The sequence below is a fragment of the Garra rufa genome, chromosome 19 (genome assembly GCF_049309525.1).
Source record: "Garra rufa chromosome 19, GarRuf1.0, whole genome shotgun sequence".
Taxonomy (NCBI): domain Eukaryota; kingdom Metazoa; phylum Chordata; class Actinopteri; order Cypriniformes; family Cyprinidae; genus Garra; species Garra rufa.
This window is the reverse complement of record NC_133379.1, coordinates 33,571,632-33,586,613: the sequence shown is the minus strand read 5'-3', so window position 1 is coordinate 33,586,613 and position 14,982 is coordinate 33,571,632. Positions and strand designations below refer to the sequence as shown.

Sequence of the window (14,982 nt, the reverse complement as noted above, 5' to 3'; positions counted from 1 at the left end):
CAAGTATCCACTCTGCGGGGGGGGGGTCCCAACAGAGGCGGAGGATGGGCTCAACCTGGGTGTGTCTATGGTCTTCAGTAGTCTGGGAGTTGATTGAATGATGGGGTGGGGGTAGTTTTTCCTCTGCTGTGGGGTCTGGTGGGCCGCCCCGGGCTGCCGTGGGCCCTGGTCCGGATGCTTTCCTCCCCATCCCTAATGCTTCCCTTCTCCCGCTCCATCACACTAACATACAGGTAGGGTTTTGGGGTGCGGGTGTGTCGCTGGGACGCGGGGATTTGGGACTCCTCTGTCTCCTCGTGGCCTCCTGCATCTCAATCATACATTACAACGTAGACACTCTCATTACTTACTATCACATGACACATACATATAGGGCCTTGGGGGTGGGCACACTGAACGGCGTCCGGAGGACGGGCTGTTCATTCAGCCTTTCCTCTGATGCCGATGCCCACTTCTCAATTTTAAGTTACACATAGCCATTGAGGGCTCTTGGGAGCGGGCTAGCTAACACTAACTGGCGGAGGGTGGTTGGTGTGTTGCCCCTCCCCTGTTTTAAAGCACTTTAGAAGGACATACACCAACACTTCAGTTGAGCGGGTGAGGTGAGGCATGGGGTCTTTTTTTTTTTTTTTTTTCCTTACACCCCTGTTCTCTATTCTCTGTCCGGGGCTGGGGGCTATGAGGATGAGCTGGCCATCCGGCCGGGGTCTGGGCTGGTGGTCGTCTCTGCTGCTGTGGGGACCGGGGCGAGCTTCCTGTCCCCACCCCAGAGCGAAGGGGGTTCAGCTCCTGGGTCTGGCACTGATCGCCCCCCTTGGGGTGGTGGTGCCTGGATCCAGGAGTATAGAGTACAAATGGGGTGTATGAATGTGGGTACTGTGTCCATTTTTGTGGGTCCACATGTGGGGCAAGTGTGTGAATATTTTGTTTGTGTGCATGAGGGTGGGAACGTATGCATGTGTATATGTGTGCATGTTTGTCTTTGTCCATGTGTCAGGTCAGGCCTTAGACTCCACCTCACTCATCTTCTCAGACCCCTCCACCCCACCAACACGCTCTGCTGGTGGAGAGTGCCCCTGGGGGCCAGTGCGTTGGTGGTTTCTTGCTCCGGGGCGGGGTGCTCGGGTGAGCGCTGGCCCACTCCTAGTGGTTGCTTGGCCGGGCCTGGCCCTCCTGGCCTTGCTGGGCCAAGCCTGGGCCCAGGGACCGGCCTGCCCTGGTGTGGCCGGCTGCCGGCGGAGCCTGCGGGCTTGCCGCCGTGGCCCCCTGGGGCTTCTGCAGTGTGGCGGCCGGATGACCCCCTCCGGGCTTTCATCTTCCCTTTTCTGGGTGGGATCCGCGGTTGTCTCTGCGGTGGTTCTCCTGGGACTCCCGTGCCTGGGGGGGCCTCCGGATGTGGTAAACACAGCTAAAACAGTCTGTTTGGCTGATCATGTTTAAGTGGTTGAGAAAGGTGAGCACTTCTTTGCTAGTCAGCCAGGAAGATTAGCTCACTGACCAGCTAAATCAGCTGAACACTATCTTTATCAGGCGAGGAGAACATTAGACCACCTAAACATAATTGTTCACATTGAAATACCAGATAACTGTTTTAAACCCCCAGAAATGTTAAGTGAAGTTTTGTAACCATTATCTGTTTTTATTGAATTTTCTCAGCAGACAAAAATTGAGGAACTGCAGAAGCATCGCCTGGTTGTTTGCAGGTAAATACGATGTGTGAACTCATAGTTTCTGGTCTTTGCTTTTCTTTAAGGTCACCAGGGATATAAATGGCTAAATCTAGTACGGGTTGGTTGCGATGCATTGGTCAGTCCCTCATTAAGTAATGTGATTAGCAGTCAGTGGGTGGATGCAACAAATATGACGTCAACAGCGGAGCCTGACCTAATCTGCAAAACACAGATTTCATAGTTTTCAAGTTTTCTCTCTGTTGTCTTCTACTAATTGTCCTCAAGTTAGAGCTTTTAATTGATAAACACATTGAGTTCTTTCACTTTTGTAGTGCGGAAAAGAGAAAGCCACAGCCATCTGCCTCAGTGTAGACAGCCGCATGTTAATCCAGATTATGGCTGCAGCATAAACGTTTTTTCTTTTTTTTTTCTGGCCGCCATTACTAGTCAACAGTGCGTCCTTGATAACAGACAGGCAGGTCGGTTAGCCTAGCTCCAATTAGACCACCAACAATCCATCTGAGGGACTTCTCTAAGGACTTTCAGGAAATCGGAACTTGACGTCAAGCTAGAGACTCCAACAGGGTAAAAATGGCGTTTTTAATCAAAAGTATGGTGGGGAACCCACTGAAGGGAATGGGATTTGGAGGAGGAGAGGAAAAAGCTGAGGAGGAAACCCCCAAGGACCCCGCAGCGGCCGCCGGAATGACTAGAGAAGAATATGAAGAGTACCAGAAACAGCTAGTGGAGGAGAAGTAAGTAAAGTTTAGAGCCCTCATGCCCTATTTGTGATTACAGTAAATAGTTAGCATTGATGACCTTGACAAAGTCAATAAAGAATCTATGCCACGCAAATTAAGTTCTTTGAATCTAGTGTTGCTCTTAGTTAGATTAATGCATTATTAATCTCAAGTGTTTGCAGTTAAGTTTATCACAAAAAGCTGATGATACATCACAGAAATGCTGTAATTAAAATAAAAACTGCAATGATGTCCATTCCAAAGGAAGATGCAGAGATTATCAGAGCAAAAGCATGATGCAAACTTAATCTTTAAGGCATTTGATATTCTCCATAATAATGTATCCATGCAAACCCCTGCACTTTAACTATTTTGGATGTAAAAAAGATGATAATGTCAGTGATTAAAGATGAACAGACTCCATGTTGGTATCAGAAAGTAAGCGTCAGGTGCTAGCTGCTAATCAGTCCTAAGAGCAGAGCTTAGCATGGGTTATCCTGGCCTTGTTGATCTGGATAATGCTATTTTTAGAAGCAATCATGGTAGAAAGCGAGTAATGGAAGTATTGGAAAATGTTAGACCAATGCATATATAAAATCTGAATTTATATATTTTTTATTTATTTCTTTATCTATCTATCCATCCATCTAGGCCATAGTTGGAAGCCATTTTGATTATTGTCAAAAAGACCTAGCTGATATTTATGATTAATTCATAAATTCTGACTGTTGTAATGTAACAACTGAGGTTCAATTTAATTGAGTTACCTTATATTTTCTGAAATGTGTAGTGTTTGTAATTCAGTGTTGCGCATAAACAGGGAACGTGATTACATAACCAGATTAACACATGGAATGATGGTGTTCATAAAAAAAACATTTGCATATATTCCAAATAGTATATATGCAAAACAAAATACATTTTGAATAAGAAAGACACAATTTTAAAAATACATTCTTAAAAATTATGTTTTTTTTATTGGCATCAGTGGTTCTGTAGAAGAACCTTGAACATCCATGGAACCTTTCAAATGCAGAAAATTTCTTTAGATTTTTTTTATTGCTCTTTAAAATGGTTCTTTTAGCAAATGTTCACTGAAAGGTTTTTTGGAGAACCAGAAATGGTTCTTCTTTGGCACTACTGCAAGAACTTCTTTTTGAAGTGTGTTTACTAAACTAAATAGCATTTGAAGGATGATTGCAACTATTTGTTTAATCGCACAATTTTATATTGTCATGTTGCAGTGAGATGAGATGAAAATTTTTATCAACAGGCTCACTTATATACAAATATGCCTAGGTGTGAAACAGATGATTCATATAGTAAACATACATGTTTGCTGTGAGATTACATCTAAACATCTGAAGATCTTGTGTTGCTTCAGATCAAACATCCACAGGATATTATCTAGTTGTTGCTGGTAAACTAGCTAAGAGCTTTGCCTCAAGTATAGCCGTAGCACTGCCTGAACAATGCCGTAAGCATCCTGAAGCTCTTTATCTAGAATTAAGCCGTAGAGCTAAAACCCCAGAGGTCATTTTATTTTACTGCTACAGTGTTTTGTCATGCATGGATTTAAAACAGACTGTTTGTGCAATGCATGTTTTCCACTGAATTATACATGTTTACGGTGGTATGTTTTTACATGAAAATCACAAGATTTGAGTCCACCCTATTACATTGTAATATACTGTATTTGACTTGGCATGTGATAACGTGTTGTCAAAACATTTCTGATCCGCAGAATGGAAAGAGATGCAGACTTCTTGCACAAGAAAGCAGAGAGGGCGACTCTGAGGGTTTGTCTTCGAGATAAATACAGGCTTCCTAAAGTAAGAGCCATTTTGCTACTACCTATCACCTCAAATGCAAAAAGGATCACTTTTAATAAGGAAATGTTCTTCAGTTGGCCATTTTTATTAACTTCTTTTAATAAAGATTACACTACCATTAAAGTTTGGGGTCAGTAGTCTCCTATATGCTCACAAAGCCTGCATATTTTATCAAAAATACAAAAAAATGCAAATAAATACAGATAGATAGATAGATAGATAGATAGATAGATAGATAGATAGATAGATAGATAGATAGATAGATAGATAGATAGATAGATAGATAGATAGATAGATAGATAGATAGATAGATCTTGGCACTTTCCATAAATAAGATAACCAGATTAAGAGAGTGAACTGAGGTCTGCGCAAGACTTCAACTATATTGGCTTTCCATCTGTTCGCCTTTCCACAGCTTCATTCTCTTGCTCAAATTCAAGTCTCTGTAAAGGCAATTCAGATATTTGGTTCAAATGTTAGAAACGTATTGCTGAAAACACGTCACAAAGACCGAACTATGTAGTAGCCTACTGAATTGTGGAGTTAAGATGGCAACTTTCCCACAAGTGTTCTGCTAATTTATGCTGTTTAAAGGCAAACTATGGAAAAACTGCGTTTAAACTATGGACAAAAAAGGTGTGTAAATTGGTAAATTATATAGAGAAGTACTTAGTAAGCAGGAAAGGGTGCAATATTTTGACTAAAGTTAATAGGTGGTAAAGTTATGTAAAGAATTGTGGAGTTAAGGTGGCAACTTTCCCGCAAGTGGCCACGGCTTGAGTCAACATTTTCCCGCGAGTGGGCGTGGTTTGAGGCAACAATTTTACCGTGAGTGGTAAAACAGATTCTCTGTGAGTGGGTGTGGTTTGTGGCAGCAGCTTTCCACTGAATGGGCATGGTTTGAGGCAGCAGCTTTCCCGTGATGGGGTGTGGTTTGAGGCGGCAGATTTTTTTGTGAGTGGGTGTGGTTTGCAGCAGCATCTTTCCTGCGAGTGGGTGTGGTTTGAGGCGGCAGCTTTTTTGTGAGTGGGCGTGGTTTGCAGCAGCATCTTTCCTGCGAGTGGGTGTGGTTTGAGGCGGCAGCTTTTTTGTGAGTGGGTGTGGTTTGAGGCGCTAGCTTTACCATGAGTGGGCATGGTTTAAGGCGACCATTTCCCGCAAGTGGGCATGGTTTGAGGCAGCAGGTCCCGCAAGTGGGCGTGGTTTGAGATGGCAGCTTTCCTGTGAGTGGGTGTGGTTTAAGGCCGGAACTTTTTCCGCGAGTGGGCGTGGTTTAAGGTGGCAGCTTTCCCGCGAGTGGGCGTGGTTTAAGACGACAGCTCTTCCGTGAGTGGGCGTGATTTCAGGCGGCAACTTTCCTGCGAGTCGGTGTGGTTTGAGGCGGCAGCTTTTTTGTGAGTGGGCGTGGTTTGCAGCAGCATCTTTCCTGCGAGTGGGTGTGGTTTGAGGCGGCAGCTTTTTTGTGAGTGGGTGTGGTTTGAGGCGCTAGCTTTACCATGAGTGGGCATGGTTTGAGGCAGCAGGTCCCGCAAGTGGGCGTGGTTTGAGATGGCAGCTTTCCTGTGAGTGGGTGTGGTTTAAGGCCGGAGCTTTTTCCGCGAGTGGGCGTGGTTTAAGGCGGCAGCTTTCCCGCGAGTGGGCGTAGTTTAAGACGACAGCTCTTCCGTGAGTGGGCGTGATTTCAGGCGGCAACTTTCCTGCGAGTCGGTGTGGTTTGAGGCGGCAGCTTTTTTGTGAGTGGGCGTGGTTTGCAGCAGCATCTTTCCTGCGAGTCGGTGTGGTTTGAGCCGGCAGCTTTTCTGTGAGTGTGTGTGGTTTGAGGTGGCAACTTTTCCATGAGTGGCCATGGTTTGAGGCAGCAGGCTTTTCTAAGTGGGTGCGGCATCTTTCCTGCAAGTGGGTGTGGTTTGCGGTGGCAGATTTTCCGTGAGTGGGCGTGGTTTAAGGCGATCATTTTCTCGCAAGTGGGCATGGATTGCGGCGGCAGCTTTTCTTTGAGTGGTCATGGTTTGCGGTGGCAGCTCTTCCGCGAGTGGGTGTGGTTTGGGGCGGCAGCTTTTCCGTGAGTGGGCATGGTTTGAGGTGGCAGCTTTCCCGCGAGTGGGCGTAGTTAAGAGGGGCAGCTTTTTTACGAGTGGCCGTGGCTTGAGGCGGCAGTTGTCCTGTGAGATTATGGCTTCTTTTTTAAGATTTTGATAACTTTTTTTTACTTGCCTTTTTTTTTTTCAAATATGACTGTGGTTAATAACACACTTTTCTGTGGTGTGACAAACTTAGAACACATTTAATATTGCTTTACATAGACTTTAATGTGATGCAATATAGTGTTTTCACAACCCGTCATCAATCGGCCATATTGGCGGTACTGTACGCAAACAATGTCTTTAACCGAACAAAACTTGCATGTTTTGTTGATTATTGCTGCTAAAAAGGGTCAATTATTGTCATGTTATGAGCTGTACTAATCAGTCAGACAGGAAAAAACATTTGGAGTAGAGACTCTCAAAAGTTAACAAATTAAGGAAAAGCTTTGCTTATGTTCTTATAATTTCCAGTCAGGTAGGTGAAATAATAGGCTAATACCTTAATTAATACTGCTCGTACGTAACTTTACCACCTATTAACTTTAGTTTGCCAAAATATTGCTCCCTTTCCTGCTTATTAAGTCGTTCTCTATATGATTTACCAGCTTACACACGTTTTTTCCATGGTTTAGACAGCCTTAATTTGCAGAACAACATATTCAGTAGTACATTAACCATGTAATCCATACTGTGGCTTACATCCAAGATACTACAGACGTGCATCAACATTGTTTTGATCCACTTTTATGAACATTACTGGAACTGTGTTTGAGAATAACATTGTGTGTATTTACCCCACAGAGTGAGCAGGATGACAACATGATCCAGATGGCAGGAGATGACGTGGATGTTCCTGATGAGCTGCTGAAGATGGTGGATGAAGATGCCACAGAGGAAGAGGAGAAGGACTCCATCCTGGGGCAGATGCAGAACTTACAGAACATGGACATGGATCAGTTAAAAGAGAAAGCCAATGCTACATTGACAGAGATGAAGTCCAAAGCTGAGGAGAAGTGTTCTGTCATGTAGGGGTTTAACAAATTCACATGTTTCTAAAAACTAGGGCAGGCTTTTGATAAAGTACAGTTTCAAAAAAATCTCGGGTGACTTTTTCTAAATTACATTTCATTTGAAAGCAGAAGAAGTGACCCAAGATCTGATTCTAGATCAGCTTTTTAGCTTCTCTTGCTTGGTCCCTAGTTTCACCGTTAGATTTTTTGATTTGTATGTGTTGTTTGGATAAATTAAGTTGTAGTCTATTTCCTCCTTTTTCTGTCTTTCTTTTTTTTTTTTGCATATTTGTTGCAATATATTGACCTGTAAATATATTTAACAAATGTATAACTTGAACCTGTGGTGGAGAAGTTCTGTCTAAATCCCCCTCCTGCTTTTTTGCACAAGGGATGAGACGAATGTGATGTTATTTCTTTTATTGAATGAATAAATCGTTATATCTATTGTTACTTATTATATTGTAATGCTCATTAGGATTTGTTAGTCTTATGTATAAGTGAGGGAAATAGACACAAATAGGATTGATGTCTCATGTGTAAACAGATTAAACACATGAATAAAACAGATGATTGAAAAACGGTGAGTCTGTCTGCATTTGTGATCAAAACAAGTAGGCTACATGTCTGTGAGATTTTCTCAGCCATAACATCACCATGTCAATGTTTTATTTCATGTAGCTTTATATTTACTAGAAAACAACTAAATCGGATAAAAAGGGGGTCCGGAGTTGAGTAGACAGGAAAAAAATAAATATTGAATGAATCTAAGTTCATGTTTATTGACAAAGAAAGGCTTTTAAGGACTTTTAAAGATTACCTCCTAATAGGATAATCAAGTCTGGACCTGAGTTAAATGCCTTCACCAGACATAGTAACATTTTAATCTTGTGTCTTCACATTATGTGACCTCAAATTAATTATTTTTTATTTGTTTGTCTATTTTTTTAACTTGTATTTTCATTTTTTTGTCAGGCCAAAAACAATTAGTAATTTTTAACGCGTTAATCAACATTCAAAGCATGCATTTTTGTATTTTGCGGTGTATTTTGTTTTCAAGTAAGTGTGCGTGTGTGTATCTTTGAATAAATCTAGAAATACCAACATTATCTGTTGTAATTAGGGAAAAGCCAAGCAGTTGAAAGGATTTGTGCTGTTTTGGATTGAGGGGGGAAAGTGTGTAATCCCCTCAAACCAGCGTGTGTCCTGCGGATTATCAGACTGCTGTCAATCTTTGTTCGGAGCTAATTACACGTATCCATTCAATATTGAGGAAGTTTGCAAATTCTTCCAATTAACTGCACCTCAATTGTAAGCTAGCTCTCAGGGGTCGTGCGCTTGCTGCTTGAGATCGCGTTTTGTTCATGTAACAAAATTCCCTAATGGCCGAAACCACTCCAAGCTCGAAGTGTAGGCCTAAAGTAGTACTTCTTGTGGTGTTTTATCGTTTTTAGAGCTGTAATTAGTTAGTTAGGCTGCTTAAATGTTTGGCCACCAAAACTTAGCTACTATCATTTCATTCTACCGAATTTAGTCTATTATAGATTTAGCCTATTCCGTTCGTTAAGTTTAACTGAGCTTTGTCGACTATGAATAACATTTGTGACCCTGGACCACAAAACCTCGTCTGAAAGCTGGATAAATAAGCTTTCCATTTGATATTTGGCCGAGATACAACTGGTTGCAAAAAAAAAAAAAAAAAATGTAAGAAAAACCGCCTTTAAAATTGTCCAAATGATGTTCTTAGCAATGCATATTACTAATCAAAAATTAAGTTTTGATATATTTACTATTAGGACTATACTTAATATACTTAATGATGATTTTTGGCATAAAATAAAGTTTGACCCATATACATTTTTTGGCTATTGCTAAATTTATCCGTGCTTTTTATGACTGGTTTTGTGGTCCAGGGTCACATTTATTTTTCTCTTTAAAAATATACATAATTTAAACTTGTTTTTATCAAAATAAGTGTTAGGCTAGAATATTTAGTTTAAATAAATGTAACTCTGTTTATTTCATTTTTTTAGCTGGAACGAATTACTTTTAAAAATCTACAACCTAAACATTGTAAAATAATTTCATATAGAGTAAGCCTACTATTTCATTTTAAACATGTTGTCGATTATTTTTCGAAGCAGCCAATACATTAAACAAATAGGCTATAGAAATAGGCCTGAAGTGTATCGATCATTAAAAAAACGTGGCAAATGTAGCGATATTATGTTTTTATTTATTTATTGTCCTGTTAAGTCCTGCACAGAGACATTCAGCTTTTACTGCCAGCTCAGAAGAAAGTGATATGACCGTAATTTCATCAAACTAACATGAAAACTCTTTGTCATTCACAAAACTTCATCTGAAGCTTTCCATAGATGGATAGTTTGTTAGGATAGGACAGTATTTGGCTGAGAAAATCGCTTTTAAAGTGGTCCAAATGAGATTCTTAGCAATGCATATTACTAATCAAAAATAAAGTTTTTATATATTTACGGTAAATTTACAACATATAGGCTATTCAAGGAAAACGATCTATCCTAACGATATTGGCATAAAGAAAAAATAGATAATTTTGACCCATACAATGTATTTTTGCTACAAATATAGCCTACCTGTGCTACGTAAGACTTGGTTTTATCAGGGTCACAAATTTGTCATTTATTTTTATGACAATAATGTAACATTAACTATTGGGTCGCAAACATTTTTATAAACTCACGCATGGCATTTTGCGTGTGCGGAGATCTTGATCTGTTTCGCGGCCCCAAAGATGTAGCCTAATCCCAGTACCAGTTCCTCTTATTTCTACAGGCCATCATGATCAAGACATCTGGAGTGGGAAAAGATGATTTAAGATTTATATAAGGCGGTTTATAAAGCTGCAATTATGCCCACAAGGATCTCTGGGAGGAGTTAAACGCTCAGGGACAATACTACATCCCTCACTCCGGCCTATCTGACGTTTCTTGACGTGTCGAAGGGGATGTCACCCACACAATAGAGCCCCGGTCGAGGGGGATCCATATAAGGCCCCTGGGGGCCACTGTATCCTCAGTGTGTGCAGGACCACTACTGGCGAAAGTTGCTTCCTCTGCTGGGACAGCCTGGACTATTGGAGACAGAGTAGGAAAAACGAGGGAAATCCTTAGTGTTTTCGTTTAACTGAAACAAAATATTCAATGAGGCTTGTTGGATCTCAATCCCAAAATATGGAAGAGCGTCTCTCCCCATCCGCGCGGTTGGTTCGCAGTCCTGGATCCCAAACGAGGATCCACAGCATTGAATCCATTTTGGGATTTAAAGGAGAGAATATCTTCCATCCGGCGTTTTCTTATGGATCTGGTAAAACGGGCAAAGACGTCGAGCATTTGTCTTCCCCCAAAAAGGACTCCAATAACGCCAAAAACTTTGAAGGTGAGTTAACAGCTTCACGAAGTCACTTTTTTAGCGTTTTAGAAGAACTTTATACCAGGCTTTTATTTGTAAAAGTCATGAAGAAATGAAAAGTTTATTTGCAAAAACATAACTCCGTATTTTAATTTTCATAAATTATGTGTTATCAAGTTTTTATTGTGTTAGCTGTGTTTTTTTTTTTTGTTGTTATTTTTGCTTAATCAAAATAACGCAACTGTAGTTCTTTGAGGTTAATTCGAATGCACAATGAAGAAAAAAAACTCTTTTTTTTTAAATAGTTAAAAACGGAATCTGTTTTTGCAAATTAACTCTTCAAATAGGCCTATCCACAAGTAACCTCATACTAACATACATTGAAACAGTAAGGCTATATGAAATCTGAAAAGTTTATTAAAATTTTTAAGAGGACTATTTAAAATTGTATATATTTTATTTAAAAAAAGTTTAAAACCTCTTTTTAAATAAAGAATGGAAAAGAAACGGAAAAAATAGTTAAATTTCGGTTTTTTTGGAAATAAAAAAAATCTAAAATATAATTAAATATGACGATGTTACATATATCAATGAAAGTTTAATAGTTTTTATTTATTTATATATATATATTTTAAATATGACAAACTTTGTGTTATTTTTATACAGGTGTTTGTAGATCCGGCGTCATGGTGAGTCCAGATCTCCCGGATGCGGATTGTGGTAAATTATCTGATGATGAAAATCCCAAGAAAAAGCACCGGCGGAACCGGACCACGTTCACCACCTTTCAGCTGCACGAACTCGAGAGAGCGTTTGAGAAGTCGCATTATCCTGACGTGTACAGCAGAGAGGAGCTGGCGCTCAAAGTCAACCTGCCAGAGGTTCGAGTACAGGTGAGCACAGGACAGATCACACACATGATGGATTTACACGATCCGAGTAGCCTATGTGAGATAGAAAAAGACACATGCTGTTGTTTAATAGATCACTGTTCAAAACTTTTCTTTTTACATATTCGTTATTCATCCCTTCAGTTCGCAAAGCTAATAAAACTATTTCTAGGCAAGAAATCATATTTTCTTTTTACGAATAATAATAAAATACACCTAAAACAAAATACATTGTTTTGTAAAGCAACTGGGTATTTATTTATTAAATTCAAAGGCAATACTATAGCAATCATTTGTTCAGGAAAAAATAGAATTAAAAGCTCTAGGAATATTTAAAGTGAATTTAAAAAATAAATAATCTTGTATTCCACTTATTAAAAGTAAAACTCGACAAATACAGAAGGTTAAAGATTTCCCATCAGACGTTTTTGTTTGTTTGTTTGTTTTTTGTTTTTTGTTTTTTGTGTGTGTGTGTGTGTGTGTGTGTGTGTGTGTGTGCCTGGTATTCATCACGTTGTGGGGACCAAATGTCCCCACAAGGATAGGAATACCAGTAAATTTTGACCTTGTGGGGACATTTCTCAGGTCCCCATGAGGAAACAGGCTTATAAATCATGCACAATGAGTTTTTTTGAGGAAGTAAAAGTTTGCACAATCTCCTGTGAGGGCTAGGTTTAGGTGTAGAGTAGGGTTAGGGCGATAGAAAATACGGTTTGTACAGTATAAAAACCATTATGCCTATGGAATGTCCCCATAAAACATGTAAACCTGTGTGTGTGTGTAGTAGCCTACCAAAGAATTTTTGGCCTTCCTCTTCTTGATTTTATTAGGATATAATATTCTGATTTAAAATGTTATAAAGTAGCTAATTTTAGTGACGGCTAATAAAATGTGGCTAATATATTTTTGTTTTCAAATATCTGAAGTTTATGTGTAGCAAACAAGGATATCAGAAATAAGTTAACTGGCAAAATAATTTATAATATTGTAATATATAATAGTACTTGTAATATGTAAAAAATAGTATAAATATATTACATAAATGTTTTTGCATGTGTATTAGAAGGGGTTTTTGCAAACTATGAACATTTTAACTTTTTTGCAAGTGTATTTGTAAGTTTTTTTCTGTAATAATACTTACAAAATGTAAAAAAATATATAATTTAATCTTAAACATATATCTACATATATCAACTTTTGGCAAGTGTATTTGAAAGTTTTTAAGTGAATTATTCATTCATAATACTGTAATTTAATATATACTCTTATATATATATATATATATATATATATAAGAATTTATCATATTGTACATATGTATGTTTTTAATATGTATTTAAAAAGAATTTATAATATTGTACATATTTGTATATGTATTTACATATATAATATGTAAAATAAACAATATAATACAATTTCATCTTAAACATATATCAACTTTTCGCAAGTGTACTTAAAAAGTTTTTTATGCACATTATTAATTTATAATACTGTAATGTAATATAATATGTAAAAAATAGTATAATATTTTCATTTTTTTCATCAAACATTATCTACATTTATCAACATTTGACAAGTGTATATAAAAGTTTATTTTGTGAATTAATTTATAATACTGTAATATATAATATTACTTGTGAAGTAAATTAGAAATACAATTTAATCTTAAACATATATCTACATTTATAAACTTTTTGCAAGTGTATATGAAAGTTTTTTGTGAATTATTTATTTATAATGCCGTGAAATATAAAATTACATATAATATGTAATAAAGTAATATAATAGTATTGAATCTCAAAAATATATTTACATACAGTATATCAATATTTTGTTTATTTCAATAGTTTTTGCAAACTATGAACAGTTTATCTTTTTTGCATGTGTATTTGAAAGGTTTTTGTGAACTATCATCTGTCTGTCTTTCTTTATTTATTTGAGGTTTCTTTTGCTAACTATAAACATTAGATCTGTACTTTTCTATATCTTCCCTCACAGTTTACCTTTTTAAACGTGTTACTTTTGCATTGTAAACTAAATCTTCCCTATGTCAAATTGCAGGTGTGGTTTCAAAACCGCCGTGCAAAGTGGCGACGTCAAGAGAAGCTGGAGGTGAGCTCCATCAAGCTGCAGGAGTCCTCCATGCTGTCCATCCCCAGATCGGGGCCGCTGTCTCTGGGTAGCGGCCTGCCGTTAGAGCCCTGGCTTACCGGACCGATCACCTCCTCCAGCTCTCCCCTTCAGTCCCTTCCCAGCTTCATCACCCCTCAGCAGGGAGTCCCAGCCAGCTACACCCCTCCACAGTTCCTCAGCTCATCCACGCTCAACCACCCACTACCCCATATAGGAGCGGTGTGCCCTCCTCCACCAGCGTATCAGTGCTCGGGCTTTATGGATAAATTTTCACTAGAAGAAGCAGACCCACGAAACACAAGTATCGCCTCGCTAAGAATGAAAGCGAAGGAACACATCCAGTCTATAGGGAAGACGTGGTAAACTGAGAATGATGCTGGACTGAGACACTCAGAGACTTTTTTTGCATCTCCTTTAGCTTTCTAAATCAGACTCTTTTTGAAGAGAAGTGCTCCTGAAAGTGGTTTTCACATCATTGTGGATGACAATCTTTGTATACAAATTCATTACTGTCTTTTTTGGTTTTGAGTTCATTTAATAAATCTTCCTTGCCAATAGACAACCGGATCTAATTCAACCCTTTTTTGACCAAAAAAACATTTAAAGCATTCATAGAGACACATGTGACCCTGAACCACAAAACCAGTCATAATGGTTCATTTTGAGATTTATACATCATTTGAATAAATGAGCTTTCCATTGATGTATGATTTGTTAGAATAGGCCGAGATACAACTATTTGAAAATCTGGAATCTGAGAGTGCAAAAAATCTAAATTATGAGAAAATTGTCTTTAAAGTTTTCAAATGAAGTTCCTAGCAATGCATATTACCAATCAAAAATTACGTTTTGACATTTTTATGGTAGGAAATTTACAAAATGTCTTCATGGAACATGATCTTTACTTAATATCCTAAGGATTTTAGGCATAAAAGAGAAATCTGTAATTTTGACCCATACAATGTTTTTTTGGCTATTGCTACAAATATACCCGTGCTACTTAAGACTGGTTTAGTGGTCCAGGGTCACAAATAAAAATGTTTGCATTTTAAATGTATGCATTTAATTTTATTTAATCACATTTGTCCCGTCCAAAATCCCCATCAACCCTTTACAATACCATTCAGTGCTAAAAAAAATTTTTTTCTGTAATTATTGTATGCAGATGGTCACTTTCCATGCCATTTTGTTGTATGCTTTCACATTGTACAGTTGAATTTTGTATTTTGTAAT

General features: G+C 38.5%; 2 protein-coding genes across 2 annotated transcripts; both read left to right on the top strand.

The window, feature by feature from the left end:
* Nucleotides 1-1,918: 1,918 nt before the first annotated feature.
* On the top strand, nt 1,919-7,923 carry cplx4a (complexin 4a). The gene is made up of 3 exons (XM_073824739.1): nt 1,919-2,425; nt 4,155-4,242; nt 7,128-7,923. Exons 1-3 carry the CDS (start codon nt 2,262-2,264, stop codon nt 7,353-7,355), a joined length of 480 nt encoding a protein of 159 aa, XP_073680840.1. The 5' UTR covers nt 1,919-2,261; the 3' UTR covers nt 7,356-7,923.
* Nucleotides 7,924-9,663: 1,740 nt separating this feature from the next.
* On the top strand, nt 9,664-14,982 carry rx3 (retinal homeobox gene 3). Its single transcript, XM_073824850.1, has 3 exons — nt 9,664-10,753; nt 11,393-11,619; nt 13,678-14,982. The coding sequence occupies exons 1-3, from the start codon at nt 10,519-10,521 to the stop codon at nt 14,110-14,112; spliced, it is 897 nt and encodes a 298-aa protein (XP_073680951.1). The 5' UTR covers nt 9,664-10,518; the 3' UTR covers nt 14,113-14,982.